This window comes from Ruditapes philippinarum, unplaced genomic scaffold, assembly GCF_026571515.1.
Source record: "Ruditapes philippinarum isolate M1 unplaced genomic scaffold, ASM2657151v2 ctg12817_1_1_1_1, whole genome shotgun sequence".
Classification (NCBI taxonomy): domain Eukaryota; kingdom Metazoa; phylum Mollusca; class Bivalvia; order Venerida; family Veneridae; genus Ruditapes; species Ruditapes philippinarum.
In genome coordinates this window covers 42,562-66,125 of record NW_026859531.1, presented here as the reverse complement: position 1 = coordinate 66,125, position 23,564 = coordinate 42,562, and the positions used below count along the sequence as shown (strand labels likewise).

The 23,564-nt window shown below is 32.6% G+C and overlaps 2 protein-coding genes across 3 annotated transcripts; both read right to left on the bottom strand.

Annotated features, from left to right (window-relative positions):
* Positions 1-446: 446 nt before the first annotated feature.
* On the bottom strand, positions 447-1,856 carry LOC132756872 (uncharacterized). Its single transcript, XM_060748016.1, has one exon. It carries the CDS (start codon positions 1,584-1,586, stop codon positions 864-866), a length of 723 nt encoding a protein of 240 aa, XP_060603999.1. The 5' UTR covers positions 1,587-1,856; the 3' UTR covers positions 447-863.
* A 7,857-nt stretch (positions 1,857-9,713) lies between these two features.
* LOC132756871 (protein lev-9-like) lies at positions 9,714-23,197 on the bottom strand. 2 transcript variants are annotated; one of them, XM_060748014.1, is made up of 11 exons: positions 22,783-23,197; positions 20,553-20,699; positions 20,119-20,310; positions 19,484-19,693; positions 17,308-17,490; positions 16,721-16,894; positions 15,982-16,066; positions 15,615-15,703; positions 14,558-14,734; positions 14,140-14,319; positions 9,715-11,619 (listed from the first exon to the last, which is right to left on the bottom strand). In XM_060748014.1, exons 1-11 carry the CDS (start codon positions 22,850-22,852, stop codon positions 11,342-11,344), a joined length of 1,785 nt encoding a protein of 594 aa, XP_060603997.1. In that variant the 5' UTR covers positions 22,853-23,197; the 3' UTR covers positions 9,715-11,341. The 2 variants fall into 2 exon arrangements, with proteins under 2 accessions (XP_060603998.1, XP_060603997.1); XM_060748015.1 differs by lacking the exon at positions 22,783-23,197 and having other exon boundaries at positions 9,714-11,619; positions 20,599-20,699.
* Between the last annotated feature and the right edge of the window lie 367 nt (positions 23,198-23,564).

The following is a 23,564-nucleotide window of genomic DNA, read 5'->3' as shown; positions in this document are numbered from 1 at the left end:
AGTATACTCGAAACAGACATTGCTATGATAGCGCTAGCAGTAGCTCATGATGCTCTTACTTTATAAAACATGGAGATTCCTAAGTCTTAAGTTTGTCTTAAGATAAAAATTGTGACAATTTTGCGTTCGAAAGAAAGTCTTATAAAAGGTTCTAACTTATGACTCCTATATTTATGACCAAAAACAGTCCTAAGTATTTTAAAATTATCCTAAGTCAAAACCACTCCAAAATCGAACAACTTTTTGTTAAATTTTGTTTTGAAAACTATCTAGAATGATAGATAATGCCCTAACTAAGAAAATAAATCCGAACACCAATATCTTTAATTCAGTCATTAACGCTGTACAGACGTTTAAAGAGTTGTTTACATGACGTCACAATGTAGCGCCAAATATCGCTTGCAAAAAAAGATGCATCTATAAATAATAATATTACTGCGCGCTGTACAATTGCAGTTGCGTAGCAAGCAAGGGGGTTCGTACACATTGTTTTTGTCGAACATATATGACTTTTCTACTAACACGATAACAGTCACAGAAATCCACATTCATTAAAATTATATATGTAATCCAAAAGTGCAATGTAGGATTCGGACTGTTTAATATAATTATTACGCCAAATTTTATATAACTTTACACCATTGATGTTCATACATAATGGGTTTCCTTCAAACACTTAAATTCATTAACTTTCTTATTGTTAATTGTATTTGTTTGAACTTCTTTTCCTTTCCAGTTCGTTTCAGATATTAATCTCTTATTATAAGAGACGTAAGTATCCTTCCAGTCTAAATCTGTTGACGATGACCTATTATCAATATTAAACACTATTATTTCCAAGCTTTGGACTGATAATCCTAAGTTCAATGTAATATTTCACAAATAAACGGCCTGTTTGAAGTGCAACTGGAATCATACCAAAATGAATTACACGGATAAATTCTTATACAAAGACCACTATCTGGTTCTCCAGATGCCCAGTTGAAGAATTGTTTCTGGGAACCATTTATGGTCAACCATGCTGAACTTGAGTCCTTCCGCTGACCATCAATATAAACATTTGCACTAATTCCCTGCAATAATGTCTTTACATCACCATTCTTTAAAACTGAATCAATATTAATCACGTGGCCACCGTCTGCCTGGCACTGTTTTTCTGCGTCATCAAACGTTTTAAAATTGACATACAGTTTAACACAGAATCCATTTGTCGTCACGTTATATGCCTTGGAACATAATCCCTCACATATGCCGATATCTGTTTCCGTTGTCAACTTATCCCCAGATTGATATCTGCCACATTTTCTTGTTCGTTTCCGTGAAGCTATGTATCCCTCTCTTATTGCACCACATTCTGACCAGTGTGTCCAGTCAGAGCAAGGATGGAGATTTTCAAGGTTCCGAATTGCCATTCCTAACAGTGTAATTACTGGCTTATGCAGCGTTCTTCCAAGCTTCAACAATATTTCGCCGGTAATGTCTTCCTCGGCTGTTCCGTTACTATTCGTCAAAGACGCAGAGGACATGTTCATTTGGACTATTATCACTGATATTCTTAACACAAAACATATCTTTCCTTCTCTCATTTTTATTTCAAATAAAGTGTTACGCCTAACGTTTTATTGCTCCGTTATGTTCAGAAAAGGTTTTGTTTCAAAGAATGGATAGTTAAACTTAACATCAAACAGAAATGGTTCAAAGTAAATGTTCTCTTCTTTGTAGTACAAAACACACTCTTTATGTTATCCGAGCACATTGAATTTGTGACGCACGGCTTATTCTAAATGATTTGCAAACATACCCTAACATATTTGCTTTGAAGTAATAACGTGTCTTGGAAGCAGCCAATGTTTTTCGTGAACATTTCTCGATGTACAGATTATATTTAACGAAAATATCTCACTTTATCAATTACATGTTTTAAAATGTACAGATTGCAAATTATTTTTACTTGCTACCAAACATTGCTTATTAAATTTTGATAGAGTTCAAAGGTTTGTTAAGCTGTTAAGTTGTTAAGCTGTCGGAATTCAAAGTTATTTAAAACAGTGCAATCTTCATTAGTTGGCAGTTTAACCAATGTAATTCCATACACTTGACTAACGGGCAACAACATTTTGAGATAAGGTGATCTTAGATAAGATAGCTTGAAATTGTATAAATGTTCTTCCTGAGTGTAAAGATAATAGAAGAAGTTTTATTCGCATAGTACTTGTAAATTCTTGATAGAAAAAAATCTTCTTAAGGTTACTGAGCAATCCTTGTAAAATTTCAATAATTATTCATTAGTAAGAAGTGTTATTAAGAGCAAGGGGCAATATAAACTCTTACCCTTGTGAAACGTTTAATGATGATATAAAGCCAGACCCGCCTGAACATCATTGATATTTGACCAGATTATACACTTTTGGCTCACTTACTGGAAGTCTTCTAGAATAATCTCGAGATCCCATATAATAGCAATGGGCATTGTTAAAATGGAGGCTGGAAAAAATCCTCAGTTTAAGGGCTAAATGACTAAATGGCATTGTACATACACGCCATTTTTACAGTTGTCTAAAGAAAGAAAACTATGCCATGGCAATAAATGAATCCTTACTCCTAATATACCTAATTCTGGCATCTGTGTTTTGAATAACTCAGAATGGTTGGTACAATTTTGCAAACTTAAAATGTATACTCTGTTCAACAAGTCACCTGCTATCAATGTACATGTTTGTCGTAATATAAACATTCATGATACGACTCTTAAGAATTATTATAAAACTCAAATAGTTTTTTACGTGAATATTCATTATGTTTATCAGTATAATATTATGTTTATCTAAAACACATACAGGAAAACATTACATTTGAACTTATTCTTATGTTGTTGTTTTTTCAGTCATGGTAAAAATCTTCTGCCTTAATGGTAACTTGAATTGCATAAACAAAATATTATAAAATTGTCTTTAATGTGCAGTTTGTACCCTTATGTACAATAAGCAGAATGTTTAAGGTTTAATGTCAGATAAGAAAGAAAGTCGTTTTCTTTGTGTCATTGTTTTGGCGACTAAAACAATATAAATGAGTGTGCATCAATAATGGAAAGAAAAGCCAATATGTTAATAGATTCTTTGAAAACAATTTAAAAAATCCAATGCTAGCGTTTTATTGGTATGGCGATTCAAAACATTAAATCCAACAATCCCCGTGGTGACTGGACGTAGTAGCCAAAGTGACATTAAAAGACTGGATTCATTTCAGAATATTTACGTATTCAACTGTATTTGAATGAAATCTAAATAAATATTTAGTGTCCTTTTTTCAGGTTGTGTGTTCTGTTTTTCCTTTGAAGGTTCAATATTTAATAATACTCCACGCATGTTCGAAAAAGAACTCGTGTCCTGGACATAAGGCGTGTTTGGGAAGCAGACCCCGACTGCGTTTCAATATTTATTAAGTTAAATTAGTGCTATCGACCTTAAACTTTATGTCATTCTGTTGCACATGTAACACATTCACCAAATACCGGTTAAACCTAACACAATACTTTTAAGATTAGATAATTTAAGCTTATATAGCATATATTGCAGAAATATTTTTTCCCAATGGGAAAGATAATACAAATAAGTCTATTCTCATATTACTTGCACAATTTTGAGAAAGAAAAACTCGTATGAAACTATTGACAAATCATGAAAACTTTTGATTAAACACAAAAATGTAAGTGTTGTATCAGATATGGCTTTTGAATACGACAGATAAGTCTATAAAAAAATTTTCGATTTACTTTTTCGAAATGTTGATTTTCTTTGCACGTGTGTGACATTTCATCCAGTGGTGTTAATATTTTAAACATATGCGGCAAAATAAGAGTTCTTTGTCTGTATTTAATTAAATATGTGTGTAAAGATATATTAATTCCATGGTGCAAAGTATACGTCACTACAGTCATGCTCCCTACTCTTTGATCACCACGTACTGATTACACTGACAAATCATAACAATGGTGGAATTTTTCAAATAGCCAAATTTCCATTTCAGACAATGTAATTATTTGCTTGTCCAGGGTATAGACCCTTTCATTTAAGCGATAACAGTCAGGGAAGAGTAATTTTCCTTACCGGATGTGACGGAAATAGGAGATTATACTATACAGGCCGCATAGAATGTTAGCTTATGCGTAAATACTGATCGTTCAATAATGATTATAACATGTAAAATTTTACTCATGCATGCAAAAATTCAATAAAGACAATAAAAAAAATACAAAAACAAAGATCGAGATTGATTCTCGCCATGGAGTGAAACAGCGAAATTTCAAAGTGAATATATTTATTAGATTTTCTCTAATGCCAGGATAAAAGGCTAGTAAATAAATCAAATTCTTTTAATATTTTATAAACACCCATACACACTGAAAATTGCCTATTATAAATTTAAATGGTCATTTTCTTGTTTTCTGTGTTATTTCCGCCATTTAGAAAATTCCGGCGTATTTGTGACAAACATGAAAATAAGATTGCCTAAGTTTTTTTAATGATTGTTTTCAAGCTTTAATAGAACAATAGAAGAATGATTTTCTGTCAATACTTACTGATTCTTTTTCAATATGCCGTATAAAAAATCTTTCAAAGAACCAGTGAAGGATATAAGTTTATTAATATTCCGGAAAGAACGAAAACCATGTGGCATTGACTTTTATAACTTTAGATTGGCAACAGACGATAATAAGATAATTTTGATATTACAAATCTAGTCTGATGTTCTTATGAATATAAAAATAAAGACATTTCCCCCAGTGACTTATTTCATAAATAAATAGATGTGTATATGTAAGTACCACTGGGCCGTAACATATTAATTAACAGGGTGCAAATGTTGTATATACAAGCGACACTTGGCTGTGATATCATAAATCACCAGGGTGCATTTTTAGAGTTATAACATAACGTCAGATTACGTCACTTTTGTTAGTTGACAAAATATCTATGGTCCAATTTTGGTAATGGATCATCCTAGGGACTTTGTGGTCATGCATTACTGATTTGATACTCAAGAGTCCTACCAACTGGCACAGTCAAAAATACTTAAATTCTTAGATGTACGATTTTTTGAGAGTGCCTTTCTTGCCAACACAAATAGTTTACAGTCATGTACATTCAAAAGAATTTTACTTTTTATGCCTCAACATTATTTTTTTGAATTACATAGATTTATATTGTTTTTTTCTTTGTCTTAATAATGCTTAAATCAAAATAATTTTTTATCAACCAGTATCCTGCAATTAATTATTACGCAGCCGTTTTACGAAACTACGGAATACTTAAATTTTTGAAATTCAAAATATCTTTTGGGTATTGTATATTAGCAGAGACATAGATACATTATCTACATCTCTGGTATTAGCAAGTTAGTTCGATTTAACTGCCTGGTAAAATTTTCATCATTAAGAATCAAACGAAAATGGTAATCATGATCAGTTACTTAGCCATATGGTGTACTTTTAAAACAAATCGTTAACCTTATTATAGTAAACATTTTTATTCATTTTTATGTGATATCTTATTCAATTACACATTTATTTGCAATTTCAATCTGCCAATCTTTCAAGAGAAAGGATTATGATCTGTATATCCCTCTATTTATGTACTTAATCGTATCACCAATGTCCATCGTATCCCAAAATGACGTCATCCAAGGGCGACAACTTGGATACGGTCTTAAATGAAAGGGTCTATTAACCAACTTAAATCTACATCTCGCCGTTACAATCTTCCACCGTTCTGTGACTTTGCGTCAATTATAGTACATTGCTATAGTCATTTAACGTATCATTATTCCATTCTTATTTATATAGTCTACATGTAATAATTAATGATATATTATAATACAATACAATGAAAATTGTAAGTTAAGACGGTGTGAAATAAAGCCTAATCTGTTTTTAGTAACGGAAAACAAGCAGAACACACGCCATGTACAGCTTTTAATGATTACATAATACATTTTAGCGTGATATGGGTAATATCTAATGAGTTTTAACGCAGCAGTACAATAAGACGTATGATTTGATTTGTTTTTTTTTTTTTTTTTTTTTTTGGTTTTTTTTCTCAAGTGAATATGAAATGTATCTTACTGTAAGTTCATTTATATTTTTATTCCAGCACGCTGTGTGCTCGTAAATTACATTTATTCTAAATTCACCTAACTACCGCCTCTGTGTATCATAAATTTTGCAGAAAGTTTGCCAAAGCAATTAACAGCAAAATGAACACTTTTCGTTTATTTTTATTAAACTGATTTGCATTACATTTTATACAATTATTTTATATACAATGCATTCTTACAAATGTTAAAGAAAAACATTTTCGCATGAAATTAATTGATGTCATCCCCATAACCTATTTAATTCACGTGGTTGAATACTTATATTCAAAATGCATGCATTATAATTGTCAGAATAAGGACAATCAAATAACACATGATTATGGTGTCTTGTATTTGCTATGCATTAATAAAACAAAGAATTTCAAAGAAATTGTCATATTTGAATCAGGTATTCTTCACAACATGACTAAGAACATTTGTTCTTCAAATATGGCTTTCCTATTTCAAACAGAAATACAAGGGGGAATATGTATTTCAAACATGTAATGTAACAATATCCTAATGTAGTCTTCGGACTGTTCCAGTTTTTTAATAAAACACATAATAGACACATTTATTTATACCAATAGTAAAATCACTTTCAAGTATTGGCTTCAAAATTTGCTTGTATAAATTCATTTTACAGTGGAACATTTGTTGGTATATGTTTTGCACTTCTTATACTATCCTTATCACGTTAGGTAATAAAGCCCCAAAATCTTTATAGTCTACGGTGGACAAATCCAGCATTATTCTGACATTCAAAAATTTGGTTTTAAATTTCACAAACAAATGGCCTGTTTGAAGTGCAATCTGTCGAATCATACCAATATGTATTGGTATAATGCATAATAATACAAAAACCATTATGGGGTTCTTCAGATACCCAGTCGAAGAATTTTTTTTCAGAGCCATTTACGGTCAACCATACCGAGTCCTTGCGCTGACCATCAATATAAACGTATGTACCAAATCCCTGCAGAAATTTCTTGACATCACCATTCTTAAACTCTGAATCAATGTTAATCACGTGACCACCATCTGCCTGACACTGCTTTTCAGCATCATCAAAAGTTTTCAAATGGACATACAGTTTTACACAGAATCCATTTGCAGTCAGGTTATAGTCCTTGGGACAAAATCCTTCACATATGCCGATGTCTGTTTCCGTCGTCAACTTATCCCCTGATTTATATCTGCCACACTTTCTCGTTCGTTTTCGTGAAGCTATGTATCCTTCGTTAAATGCACCACATTTTGTCCATTGTGTCCAGTCATAGCAAGGATGGAGATTTTCAAGGTTCCGAATTGCCATTCCTAACAGTGTAATTACTGGCTTATCCAACGTCCTTCCAAGTTTTAACAACATTTCGCCGTTAATATCTTTCTCGGCTGTTCCGTTACTTTGTATCAATGACGCAGAGGAAATGTCCATTGTAACTATTACCACTGAGATAATAAACACTAAAAATACCGTTCCTCCTCTCATTTTCATTACAAATAACGTGTTACACCTAACGTTTAATAACTTTGTTATGTTCAGAGAAGGTTTAATTGATAATTAATCTTTACGACAACGAATAAAATTTTAAAGTGAATGTTCTCTTCTTTGTAGTACAAAACACACTCTTTATGTTATCCGAGTACTTTGAATTTGTGACGCACGGCTTATTCTAAATGATTTGCAAAGATATCCTAACATATTTGCTTTGAAGTAATAACATGTCTTGGAAGTAGCCAATGTTTTCCTTGAACATTCCTCGCTGTACAGATAAAACTTAACGAAAATATCTCAGTTTATCATTTACATGATTTAAAATGTACAGATTGCAAATTATTTTTACTTGCTACCAAACATTGCTTATCAAATTTGATAGAGTTCAAAGGTTTGTTAAGCTGTCGGAATTGAAAGTTATTTAGACAGTGCAATCTTCATTAGTTGGCAGTTTAACCAATGTAAATCCCTACACTTGACTAACGGGCAACAACATTTTGAGATAAGGTGATCTTAGATAATATAGCTTGAAATTGTATAAATGTTCTTCTTGAGTGTAAAGATAATAGAAGAAAGTTTATTCGCAGTGTACTTGTAAATTCTTGATAGAAAAAATATCTTCTTAAGATTACTGAGCAATCCTTGTAAAATTTCAATAATTATTAATTAGTAAGAAGTGTTATTAAGAGCAACGGGCAGTATAAATTCTTACGTTTCCGCCTGAACATCATCAACTTTCACGATATGGCTTTTCTGAACATTATAAAACTCAATGTTTTTCTGAGAATATTCATTTTGTTTATAAATACATGTTCATCTAGAAGCATTCAGGAAAACATTACATTGGAAATCATTCTTATGTTGTTTTTTGTTTGTTTATTTTTCAGTCATGATTAAAGTTTTTCTAAGACTAACACAATATAAATGATTATTCATCAATAATGGAAAGAAAAGTCAAGATGTTAATGGAGTCTAAGGATACAATTCAAAAACTCCATTGCTATAGCGTTTTATTGGTATGGCGATTCAAAACATTAAATCCAACAATCAGTGTGTTTACTGGACATAATAGTCAAAGTGTAGTCAATTATAGACGGTACATATGTGAAAAATTCTGCTGATGCAATAAATTAACGGAAAACAGATTTCGTGTAAGCCTGTATGTCCATCTGAAAAACAATGTCAGACAGTGTGCGGTGATCAGTTATTTACATTATTAGTCTGAGTAAAAGAATGGTGATTTAAAGAATTCAATGTTGGGAATCCATAATAATGCTTAAATTGATGGTGAGCGCAGAAGAAGATTTTTTTAACTGGGCACCTTTAGTCACATAATGGTCTCCGTATCATGTTATATTATAAAAATTTAAATTCGTTTCATTTGACCGTTTTTACTACCAAAAAGGCTGATTATTTGTGAAACATAACATTACATAAATATTTTGTGAAATATAATATTTAACATTTCATCTACACCAGAACAAACACGTGAACACTGCACATATTGCATTACATGTTTTGTCCAGGTAGAATAAATTATAATAGAATTTATTAAAGCTGTCTGCGTACGAAATAGTGTTGTTATATATAAGCAAAACATATAAATCATGGAAATTTGACTTAACAATACTTATGCAGTTTTAAAACAACATCAGTAGATTCAAACCAGCAAATCGGTACAAAACGATATTAGAGTTCCTGACCGCCATATACCATTCGGTTCTGGCAACATTTAATATAGCAATAGGTAGTTATATTTGCGCTTGGGTAAAGTTGGACTTATATGTGGAACTATACAATTATAGCGACCCTTTCATTTAATATAATGATGTTATGCCTCTGAAATTGCTTTAAATATTTTTAGTATTCTTTTGTGTAAATGAGATTATTTCCGATGGAATTAAGTCGTACGATCTTTTGTGAAAATAGCCTCAAACTTAATTGACAAGGTGGCACACTAGCTGCTTCCAAAACCTTTCTTAAACAATTTTTGTGTGTATGTGCTAGATGGCGATGTACAATGTTTGAGTGGAGAAATAAAAAGGACTAAAATTAAAACAAACTATTTTTGTTTATTTTGACTATTTTCTTCACCATTTTGTATTTTATGAATAAAAATTAACATTATGTTAAGTCATACAAATAACCAAGACTCCTGAGTATCGTTGACAAATCAATTACGAACATACAATTTAATTTATAATTTAAATTCTTGCACGATGTCTAAATAACTTAGTCAACTTACCTTGGTTATGCTTACAAAACATTATTTAAACGAGATTATGATAACATGTATTTGAATAATTATAGGTAAAATGAAACGGATATTATTTTTACAAACAAATCATATATTGTTAGACAAAGCCTACTTTTGCATAGAAAGTAGACAAACAAAACAGCTTGAAGGGTCAAAATAACTCTTAGTTTGTGGCAACGCTGACTGACAATTCATATTGGATATAAAATGGCAACTTCAAGATTTGAAATATTTCTATTTCTTGTATGATGTTATTCAAAATACGTTGTCAAGCATATATTGTTTTTGCTATCGAAACAATATGTAAAGTTAATATTTACATTATCAATATCATTACATCATGTGTTTCAATAACAGTTGAAATATAACGTTATTATCAAAAAGACATAATATGATGATTGGATTATATGAATAACACTTACCGGCTAGAACCCTTTGCCCTTACTCATCTAGTTAAGACCCAAGCTATCCTACACACCTGTGCAATCTGATATGCTCTTTGCTGTTGGCTGACCAGAATAAATTGATATTTTCAAAATTGAAATGGACATTTTAAAAAATTCAAGCTGCAAAATTTAATCTCAGACATCATCCACTTAACTGTTAACTAAGGTATCGATAAAAACATACCAGCCATAAAAGTTATTTCTAAATTTTGTGTTTTTTGCAACATTTAACTTCATTAAAGCTGCACGCCTCCAGATGAGTCAAAATATTTCAAGATATTCAATCTTTAGGAAAATGTATTAAGATCTCAAGAAAAGTTAAAAGATTCAGTATTCAATTAATCATTAACATGTTATGTGCGATTAATGACTGATTTTGCAGTATCAATCACTATAATTATACTGCGTTACTAACGCAGTAAGAGGTATTTATGCATATTTTGACCCCTTTTTGGTAATTTACGTGGATTGTAAGTGCCGTTTGCAATGTTCAAATTATTTTCTTTGTTCAATTCACAATATTTCACTTTTAAATACATTTTCAAAATTTTCATGAAAATTAGCATCAATCTGGAGGCATGCTGCTTCAAACATTAAAATTGCAACTTCATCTCACAGACATAACTATACTTCAACCAGTGACATATATTAAAATAGGTAAAATATGTGTAACACATACAATATTTTGGAGTGATTACCGAAATCAGAGAATATTAACCTGACAGATATTCTATTATTTAGTGCATTAAATTTTGAAGACACATTGCCAGAATTCAGCCATATTCTACATTTTTATCCATAACACAAAAAAGAAATTCCATCGTTTTTAAAAATTGTAAGATTATACATCTGGTACGTCATCTTATTTAATTTAAACAGAGAACTCATCTAATTTATACAAAAATAAATAAATTTGAAGGCAACAACAATAAAACTGTAATGTAAATTAATTATAAAAATTCATAATATAGTTGAAATATATTGGATCCAATCTGTACAGTTTTCACAATATCACACGTATGTGTTCAAGTTTGGTAACGGTTTCCAAAGTTTTTTGAAAGGTGGATGGGTTGCAGGCACACATTTGGTACCACCGAGCGGAGGTTGCCATTGCCCATTGACACATGTCGCACCGCCTGGGCCATCTACTCGAAATCCCATGTCACAGTCATATTCGAGCCGGTTACCATGACGTATGGTACTAATGTACGGCTTAAAGTCAAATCTACTTTCCTGGCTCTTTTTATAAATCTTTCCGTTCTCGATTGTTCCTGGGTTTGGACAATAAACTGTAAAATCAATAGTAAAGATTTAAGAAATATTTAGATAGTTATCTTAACATCAGATAAGAATTTTTTTTGCACCTGATCATATATCTTCTTAGAGCCTTCAACAAACTCCCAGTCTTAACGTGCGCATTCTGACAATAAGGACTTCTTGCATTATATCTTTTTGTTTTGTTTTGTTTTACGGCGCACCAACATCGATTAGGTCATATGGTCCCGAAACAGGAAAGATGATTTGGCTTACCTCGGTTGTTACAGACTTAACCCAATACCAGGGGTCAAAACTACCTAACCTGCTTGAGTTGAGAGATGCTTAGACTCCAATGATTACGAGCACGCAGGGTAGAACAGAAGCTTCAATTCTGATGCCTCAATCCCTAAAGGTAACCCCTTAGCCACAAGGAAAATGCAAAATGAATAAGTAAGTTGCAAATATTTATAAAAGATCGTACTGATGCGTTGGCGTTCCGAAAAGTCATGTTTGCAAGATATATTTTAACCATCTAGAAAATAATATTTCATTCGTCGTGTGTCCAAAGTCGCTCCAATACGTTAACCAAATGCAAAGCGTTCGTTGACTGGCGCAATCAGATTATGATCAGCTACTATGTATGTCTAGCGGTTGCGAAGTAACTTGAAAACCGATATATTTTGTGAACATGAATGGTATGTAGCAAATATATACATATTGCGGCTAATTAAATTTTAAGAAAGCGGATGAATACATATTTTGGCTAATTTGATTTTTAATTTGACGACGAATTTAGAAAAATGAAGGACAAACGCTTGCATATGAATCATTGAAAAATGTAACACGTTATAATATGCGATTCCATGCGAACCATATCGCATAAATATTTAATAAAGTTTAGTTATTCGACAATTTGCGGTGACCTATATCAGCCGTGCGTGCTTTACAGTCCATATATATAACAAGAGCGATCAGTGATCACATGTGTCCCATAGCTCTAACTTAAATCATTGAACCGGAAAATGCCGATAATATGCACAATTACACTCGGTACTGCTCATTCCTATAAAGTTCATACAAAGATTGTTTGTGCGACGCAAATGGCGCTTAATGGTCATTCGTCAATATATGCAATTCATCATTAAAACAATCAGTGCCCCTACCTCTAACCTTCCCTATATTTCAAATACTGTAAATGGTTATGTTTCAAGTACTGTTGCAAATTTTCTGACAGTTTTCGGTCAATAGTTTCCAGAACAAATAATTTACTCCCATACACTATACTGCATTTTACGGATTTCTTTAGATGTGAGATTCCGTCCTTCAAGAAACGGAAGGTGAGTATATGCAATTATTCAATACTCCTTATATTACACTTAAACTTAGTAGCACCTCTGTTCGACATCCGTTAACGAAACAGAAGTTCGTGAGTATGTAAATAGTAATAACGACATAACCTGAAAGTGTACTTCTTGACCTTTGATCAATAATGAACTTGATGTTGTGACATGCATGTCAGAAGCACATAGTCTTACGATGGTGATTATTTGTGCCAAGTTATCAAGAATTATCCATAAAGTCAAAAGTTATGGAGAAAATATAACCTTGACCTTGGGTGTAAGAACCTGGATGCTGTGATCTGCAGATTGTGTCACGGTGGAGATCGTTTGTGCCATGTAATTTTAAAACCTTTTAAGTGTCAATAAGTGAAAGAGCGGACATGACAAAAAAGATGATTTTACATTGGGCCTTTGAGTGTGACCCTGACCTTGCGGGTTGTGGCTCTGCCAATGGTGTCATAATGGTGATAATTTCTGCCGTGTTATCTTTTAAACATTTCAGCGGTTTAAATGTTATGGAGTGGACATGAAATGTAGACTTTCTAACATTTGACCTATAAGTGTGACCTCGACCTTGGGGGTAGCAACCCAATCATTGCGCTCTGCACATCATCTCATTATGGTGAAAACTTGAACCAATTAATTTTAAACAATTTTTAGCGGTTTAAAATTATGGAGCGGACATGAAAGTGTAACAGACGGACACACGGACGAACAAACTTACAGACGGAGATCATTCCTATAATCCTCTCCCCGCTACGCGGAAGGAGATTAACAAAAACTGACAAATTAAATTTTGGTCTCAATTAATTTTATGTAAATGTTATTTTACTGAACACTCATCTAGAACAATAGCAGTATTTTTCATAGCAGCTGATATATATTCAGCTGTTTAAAGTACAAACTTCTCACCTTTTGAGCAGTATTAAACCTAAGTTTTAATCTGTTGTGCTGTTGTCAAAAGGTTACTGCTTTACAGAGGATAAAAATATAGATCATATACAAAAAATTAGGAGAACTTTGCAGGCTCAATCAAACCGAGCCTGAAACATTTTCAATTTTGCCGTGTTGGGCTTTCTTTAGGGGTTCTTATTTTTTCTTTTTTGCAATCATGCCTACTTTTATCACTTTTTATTGGAAATTGGACAGTAAAAGGAATTTTACAAAATCTTTGCACAACTTATTTAATTTGATTTCAATCGAACAACTTACATTCCGTACATAGAGGTGTTCCACCTGTCCAGACACCAAACTCACACGTGAGGTACGTCCCGTCCATTCCTGTAAGCTGGAACCCTGCAAAACACTTATATTTGGCTCTAAATCCGTGACCTTGCCCCATGTAAATACGCATTCCATTCAATACGTGTGGCGGACCGGACTGACAAGGTGCTGAAAGTGAAGAAGTACCAAACACTGTTCTGTCTTTCTTATAAATATATTGTTCTTGATTTGTTCGATGTTATGGATATAAGTTATTTGATTTCCTTGTATTTATCAGGAATAATCTGTCACTTGGTTGTTTTTAGGTTTTTGAAGGTACATTTTATTACATTTATATCATAATCTTGGAATTATTACGTTATAAGTTCGTCCTGTATGATTCATTACCCACAGTTTACATACATACCCGGTAAACATTCGGCGGTAGTCGACCAAGTTCCGTTATAACATTTCATTATCGGTGAATCACGTGGTACAAGACCGCCTCTGCAGTAGTACTCAATTTCCACGCCATGGTCTTCGTATGGTAATATTCGTCTATCAAGATAACTAACATTAGGCAAAACTGGTACTTTGCACTGACCTTCAAAACATGAAGTTAAAACTATGTGAAAACTCTATCAACACATACAAGGTCTATTGGTTGGAGACCACCAAACCCGGACGGCCCCGAAAATGCCGTTTTTTGTTCAGAGGTTGTTGATCTATCAGTCGCTTTAATATCAACATTAACTGCATGTTTGTTCTATAATTAAGTAGTTAAATTTGTTTCATTTTTCGTAAACAGTAATTTTTTAATGTCTTTTTAATGTCTTTTTCAAGAACGTTGACATTGAAAATTTGGACGTCATGAGTGCAATACCTGACCACTTATACTAGCTGTAATCATTTGAAGAATAAATAATAGAATATCCAAAACTTCAGCATTTGCTGCTGAAATATTTTATATTATGTTAAAAATGAAAAAAATAAAACACCAAAGCTTTTATTGAATTAAATCAACATCATGGACATATCTGTCCGCACATATGGTACAGTAGTTTAGACAGTTTAAGTAATTTTGATACTCTCCTTCACAGGTCTCAGATATAAGTGTCAACATTATCAGAAATAAACAAACTAGTCCGTTAGTTCGGAGAAGAGCCTAGCTGTACTATGTAAAATGTTTAGATCTCTAGCTTTAAAATTATATAATGTGTAAAGAAAAATGTTCAAAAAGTGTCCGGTCGGTGGTTCCAAGCCTTTATCGATTTAATGTCAGCTCATTCGAAGACCCATGTACTGAGTAAAAGACTTTAAAAATGACAAATGTTTTATACAATCGAATACATCAACTGAACTTTTGCTTTACTTCTTAGCAAAATCATGCTGAGTCAAAGTAAAAAAAAATCTCCCATTTCGTACACAATAATGTATAAAGAAATGTATCATTTTGGACTGGTGTCTAGACGTTTTCAACATACCCCAGCATGTTGGTAGATTTTCAGACCATTTGCCGGACTTCAAACACTCGGCCTCCAGGGCTCCTTGCAGCTTTGTACGAACATTACACCTTAACATGATAAATCAATATATTAAACAAGGAAACAAACTAATTGCAAATAGATATAAATTCATATAATGAAGATTTAAAATTACCATCTAATATACATGTACAAACAAAATATATAGAGAGAGCAGGATAAATACACTTGGACGACAATATCTGGATAGATGATATTCAAATTTAAATTAAATCAATCATAATATCTATACATAATGTATCTGTAAGTACTGGTAAGTGACCCGAAAATTTATAACATACATGAAATTTAAAGATTTTTAATAAACCTGAAACGTATAATTGATCCGACAGTTGTTTTCTGGTCGTCAAGGTAACCATTGTGTAAAGGTCCTGGCCAGGCACAGCTCATCTCTGTAAAATATATAATTGCAAGGTAGGTCGTATGAATTGTTTGTGGGGTTGAGTGTATTTCATTCGGATGTTAAAAAATGGTATGTTGAACAGCTTTGAAAGTCACGTGGAACTTAATTATATTTTTCCTTTTCAGCTAAGATGCAGTAATAATATCTTAATATAGAATTAACATTTATAATAGTAAGCATTTAAAGTTAGATTCTCAGACTGTCTGTGTAAAATTATAATTTATTGATCATTGTTCTGTCGAGTTCTTTTAATTCAGTGATATACATTATGCAATAGAATTTCTGAACTATCATCCAGTACAATAGGCAGTTTTCTTGGTTACTTTAAAATGCACTTAGCCCTGCTCCTGCCGAAATCGAATGTCATCCTATAGAGCATGGCCAGACTATCAACTTTTTGTATTTTAATATTGAATATAGACTCCCTCCATTTTCATTAACTTTCAAATTTTATATACAAATTAAACAGATTAATGGTTTAAATAATTCAACTCATTGGTGACTAGTTTAAACCATAACAAAGTTCAATACTCTTTACTAATCCCACCAAAATAAGAATAGGAACATTAAACATCTTATATTTCTCAAACTGTTTTGTAAAAACTTTTGGCACCCTTAAATCGATATATTTCTTGTATGTTACCTTCACATCTAGCATGTTGTCCACTCCATGTCCGATCTGCCAGGCAACGTCTTTCAAATGACCCTACGTTTTTGTATCCGGTATCACAGTGAAATCTGATAACCGTACCATAATCAGTCCCGTCACCGTACATTCGGCCGTGTAGAGGTGCAAAAAGTCGAGGACATGTAGACGCTTTGAGTTGACAACAATATTGAAGTAATACACACAAATATCCGAATCACAATGACATTATGATATTATAGAGAGAGAGAAAATACAAGCACAAGTTATAAGATATAAAATAGTTGGACGATGAAAATGATTGATTGAATAAATTAATTGAAGGGCTAAAAGAGGAATGAGCAGACTCAGTGTTTGTACATCTTTGCTACGGTTTGTCCGAATTAACGCGACATTGAAATGAATGAATGAATGAATGATTGAATTAACACAGTTTAAGACAATTCATGAATATCTAACAGTCAAAAGTGTTAAAATTTAAGATTTCGTTTTTTAACGAAAAAGTTTGTCAAAGACTTACGGTATTGAATAAATTCATAGATTCTGAAATACAACATATGAATGTGGAAAACATAATTAATTACGTAAGCAAATCATTGATGGTCCAGTCCATTCGCCATCATCGTTGCATACTGCATATATCTGGCCTTTTGCATAAAAGCCGTAAAAGCACGTATAAAGTAGACGGTGACCTGAGGAAAACTGTTGCTGTTGTGGATTACTGTCATGGCTCGCATGCGCTATATCTGGTGGACTAAAGCATATTGCTACAAAAGAATATAACAATACAGCTTAATCAAGTAAGTTTTTTAAAACACAGTTATAGCTGAGGTGTTTTTATTTTATTTTGACAGTTAAGATATAATACCCGTTATATAGCTGTTAAAATAATTTAAAGTTACAGATTGACAATTTTCGGTATAAAACATAATTCAATTTTAAAAGGTCGCGATTCATTAGAAGTTGATATATGTAGTTACTTACTGAGACTATTTTGCTTTTGTTAATATGTCAGAATTCTGGTAATAATTGATAATTCTTTTTGTACTAATTGTTATATGTTAATAAAATCAGATTTCTAATATATTTTGTATACAAATTTGTAAATGGTCTAAGGGAAGTAACAGATACAAACATGATAAATATTTCTGTAAAAGTTATCGGTCCTCATAGTTATATAAGGTTGATTATTGAAGAGCATGAAGTGAGCAGTACAGGTGTCTTGCAACGGGCAGTCAGCAATGTTTCAATCTTGCAATTTAAAGGCTTAAAAGTAGATATGCAGGCTTCATAACCTCTGATCCCCTTTCTAAATTCCATTTTATTTAGTTCCGCCCATTGTTTTCTTGTTAAGGGCACACGCATTTTTTGACTTGGGACCCATATGCCTCTTTTCATGGAATGGCACTCAGTTGTCACATTGAAAGTTCCATGATAACCGCCATATGAACACATCTGCAGATGTTTCAAAATTCAAAATTGCACCAGTTCATATTAAATGTTGAATTCTGCTTCAGCCGATGCTAGGGGCGTGGACGGTAACTTGCACTTTCCAGTTCCGTCCATGAACAGGCTCAATTAAACCGAGCCTGCAACATTTTCAATTTTGCCGTGTTGGGCTTTCTTTAGGGTTCTTATTTTCACTATTTTATCGCCACATCAGCGTTGTTTGTGCCATTTGGAGGCTGTTAAAAGTCGCCCCGTACATTCAATCAGATATGTTATATTTCCGATCCCTAAAGATAGTTCAGCACGGCATTATTGTTGTGCTTGTGGTAATTTAGTCCTTTCTATTCGGCTGGTGGTTCCAGTATTCCTCTCAATCATCCCTTAGTTATGTGGCCTGCTTTTTAAATTTTTCTTTTGACGTCTTATCTGTAATATGCATGCTTCATAACCTCTGATCCCCTTTCTAAATTCCATTTTATTTAGTTCCGCCCATTGTTTTCTCGTTTAGGGCACACGCGTTTGTTTACTTGGGGACCATATGCTGCTTTTCATGGAATGGCACTTACGTGTCGAATTGAAAGTTCCATGATAACCGCCAAATGAACACAGCTGCGGATGGTTCAAAATTCAAAATTGTACCAGTTCATGTTAAATGTTGAATTCTGCTTAAGCCGGTGCTTGGGGGCGTGGACGGTAACTTGCACTTCTAAGTTCCGTCCGTGAACAGGCTCAATCAAACCGAGCCTGCAACATTTTTAAATTTGCCGTGTTGGGCTTTCTTTAGGGATTCTTACTTTTTCTATTTTAATAGCGCGGCGTAACCGATAAAGATTAGCGGCATTAATTTAGAAGTTATATGGTTGATCAGCTTAGTGACATGAAAACCAAAGTATGTAGTCATAGTAAAGCGACCATGCAGCTATGAAAATAGCAGTCTAGCGACTGAGCTGCCTTGAAACGCAAATGAGGCAGCAATCTATTAGCCTTGTGGACATGCAGCGTGTCGTCATCAGCCCGATGCCATTCAGCTAGTAGCATAGTATATTTCATTCTTTAATCAACATATTTCTTGGGGAAGCTAACAATTATGACGATAGGCGAAAATAAAAAGAAAAACCTCGATAAGAATTAGTGCAAGCATAAATAAAACCTGTTAAATAGTAATGATGTAACAACGAATAAAGTATCTTATGCAGTTTAAAAATGATCAGTGATCAAGAAATTGGGAATATCGTGAGTTAATAATTTATGGGAAGTAGTGTGTTACAGAAACGAATTATTTTAATTACAGAAATGAAAAGATATATGTACCACGATTACGTGTGCAAGTTATATTAGGCCCAACCCACGCCGGCTTAACTCCTCCTACACACCAAGCTCTTAAAACCTTGTCATTGCTTAGAACGTAATCAGGTTCACACTTGTATTGCAGCCAGGTTCCAAGAACAAATCTCTTCTGGCCAGGCGGACCATCATGAGTCGCATGGGGTACTTCCGGTGGTGGTGGGCATAACTCTTTCTCTGTCGGAAATGAATGCACTTTATAATTAGTTTCAACATACTGATTTTAGACCGATTGTGATGAAAGCTTGAAGACTATTTGAACAGCCATTAACGCGTGCTGGTGTCATAACAGAAAGCATGGTCTAGACACTAGTAGTGCTCGAACCCATGATACCTTGATTAAAATAAGTAATGTCCTCGAGTCAAAGCATTAATGTGTCTAAATTTAGTCCAAGTGTCTCTGAGCGAAGGAATATCAAAGTCGTGTGCCATTCATTATGTGATTGTAATTTTTTTTTCTTATTAAAATTAACAAATTACATTCAAAGTGTTGGGTAGACTTAAACTATGGTAGACTTAAACCGAACACCAGCAAAATAGGTAGATTCTATCAAAATAACAATGGTGTGAAAATATCTAACAAAATTGCACTGCAGACTTACCCACATTATGGGCAACTATGCATTGAGGTATAGATCCGCTCCAAGTTTCATCACCTTGACACACCCTTGCTTGGTCACCATGCAATCTATAGCCATCCTTGCAAAAGTACTGGGCCACAGCACCGAACCGGTTATTCGACATTATTTCTACCCGACCATGCGGGATATTAGCCAATGGTTGACATTCTTGATCTAAAAAGACACATATATCGCACGTATTTTATATTCTTAAAAAAAAATAGTTTTAACGTAACATTAAATCTATTATGTGTATATCATTATTATATACAAACAAAAATATTATGTTTATTTGGTTCTTATGGGAAAGTATGAATTAAACCAAATATTCATAAATGTTTGCATTCTTAATTTCCTAAGTTAAAATGTATAAATGAAGATTCTTTATAATGGAAAATATACTGGTTATGATTTACTTAATTTGATACAGCTCATGCCACAAAGGCCATCGCATTGGCATACTTTCTTGTGAGAACGACAATCTCTATTATTTTGGCAGGATTTTCTACAAGTTCGACCAAGTGGGAGGTATTCCTGTCTCTCTTGGCATGACCCGCCTGCTTCTGAAATATAAACAAACGTCAATGACGAGAATTGTTTGGAAAAAAAGACAACAAAACTTTACATTGTAATCAATTAAATCATTAATAACATATGAATTTTAACATATATACACTATGACAATAAGACGTCCAATATATGATTTTTTATTATTTGTTTTATTTTGGTTGGGGATCCTATAAACACAATTTGACGATGGTGAAACTAGGTCACATGTACAGAAAATGTCTGTATTGTTGAAGGACATGTTTTAATTATACTGCTAAAGAAGGGATAAATGTTGGCGTTTTCATTGAATCAGGAAGTGGTATGCACAATATTAATGCACATTTATTGACGACATCTGTAGAAGAGAGAAGTAAGTATAGTTAATACAATTAACAAAATATTTGATAAATTCATAAAGGTATTTATAGACACATTAAGCCTAAAAATGTTATAATTTCATTTTTCAAAAGCTTTTCATCTTGATTATTCTTTTACTGACACATTGGCTGATACCAGAACCATCTTTTGCTATTTTTGTCTTTAAGCAATTAGCAAAGTTAAGTGCGTTAGTATTTTGAATGGAATCTAGAAAAAAAGACTTAGCCCTATGAAGCATTAATAACAATGAAATTACATGAAAACCACAGACTCGGTTTGATTGAGTCTGTACATTAGGGATAATTAAAAGGTGCAATATTCCTCACGCCCCAAGCTGACTTGAGCGGTACTCAATTTGCAACACTTAAAGTGCTGAAATCAATGCTCCCGAAGGACCAGAAAAAATATAAAAACACTGAAGTGAAGTACGAACCACAAGAAACTTGACACCTTCTGTTTTGAAGTACAAATATCTGGAAAAAAGGAGAATCCCTCGGAAGCAACAAAATAACATGGAAACTGTAGAGTCGGTTTGATTGATTCTGTATATGAGGGATAATGATAAATTGCAACATCCTTCACGCTCCCTAGCACCGGCTTGAGCGGTACTCAATTTTCAACATTAAAACTTAAAGTGCTGGAATCAATGATCCCGAATGACCCCCCTCCCCCCAAAAAAAAAAAAAAACACTGAAGTGAAGTTAAAATACCACTTTGTTTACATTAAGATACCTTTCTCAGATATGATATCATATACAGCGCATATATCCTAGTATGAGATATTTATTTAAAAGCATTTCATTCATTCAGGAAAACATATTTAATACATTTACACAAACGTATGTGAAGCATTTACACAAATGTATTAAGACATTTATTCATAAGAATGAAACACTTTACAAAAATATTACAATTAAGATATTCCAAAAAAACAAAAAAAACAAAAACATTTAAAACATTAAACAAAAGTGTTTTAGAATTTTATACAAAGTGTTAAAACTTCCATCCAAATTGTTTATGACCCTTACACAACGTTCTTGAAAGATTTGTAAAATTGTGTCTCGCAAATTGTTATTTACATGCTTTTATTATGGTATCATATTTATGTTATGTATAAAAACCTAATTAAGATATTTTGCAAGAATTTAAGATATTTATTCAAACGTAATCAAGATGTTCGTATCATATGTAACAACTATTATAAAAGTCATCACGGATCACGGATAAATGTTAGGTGAACAATCGGTTGCGATATGAATAAGTTCAAAACAACTTGTTTCTATAGACAAGCTGTCAACAAATGCCACCTTTGTCAATACCAAAAGAGAAGTCAATAATGAAAAAAATGCTTGCAATCTATACAGAAAAGGCTTGCAGCATTTCAATGTAACTTTACTACTGTTTATTCAATTAAAACAGGAGTTTTTCTTTAAGTCAACGAGATATTTCATGCACGTTTAGTGTTAAAATGCACTACGGATATAATATAAAAAATATCAACTATGATTCAATTCTGTTTTGTAAATAATATTTTTTGTGATAGGAAACGCGGTACTTTACAACTCATTTTTAAAAAAGCACTTTATCATAAGGCTCAGATAAGAAGAAAAAATATTCAGAAATCCGTTCTAGAGATTCTCTCACGGCGTATCATTTACTTTGCTAATACCACGTTAATGTTATGATAGATTATGCAACAGATTGTCTACAATAACTTACCTGTCGTAAATTCCAGAACATTCCACAAAACTGTACAATACAATAACATACACACAACACGTCCGTTCATTCCTGCATTTTATCTGCGCAAATAATTTTTTTTTATTAAAGAAAAAAGCTATTAAGCCATCTTTGTTTTGCTTTGTTCAGAGTCGTTTGTAACGTTTTCTTTCACCTCTATCTTTCAAAGGCACGAATTCCTTTTAATATTTCATTTTTCGTAAAATGTTATAACTTAATTTAAACTACACATTTTTTTTAATTTAAATTAGCTTTTCACATTATCAAGTTATCTGCATTTAATTATCCAAGATTTTAAAATCGAAAAAGAGGAAGGTTAAATAGCAAATAATAAATACAATATGTTTATTACACTCTCTTTTAACATAACACTATGTTTTATCTAAAGGTAAATGTATATTGTGTGCTGCTGGTAGCACTAGATAAATGATACTGATTCTCGATAAATATCTGTTAATATCAGAAATGACGATTATGTTATTTTGTGTGTCAGTCTTCGTGGGAATTACGCATTCTGACAATATTCCAAAGTATGTTATGTAATTAATTCATAGATGTTATACTACTATTACTGTTTATTAGGACATATTAAAAAAAAACAAATAAAATACATATGTATAATGCACGGATTAGGATATACAATGGTAAAATAAAATACTTCGCATAAACCGTGAACAATAATCTATAGTGGTTAAATTAAAAACAACTTAATTAACAAATGAAAAATCAAATAATTTGCATAAACCGCACACAAACATTCA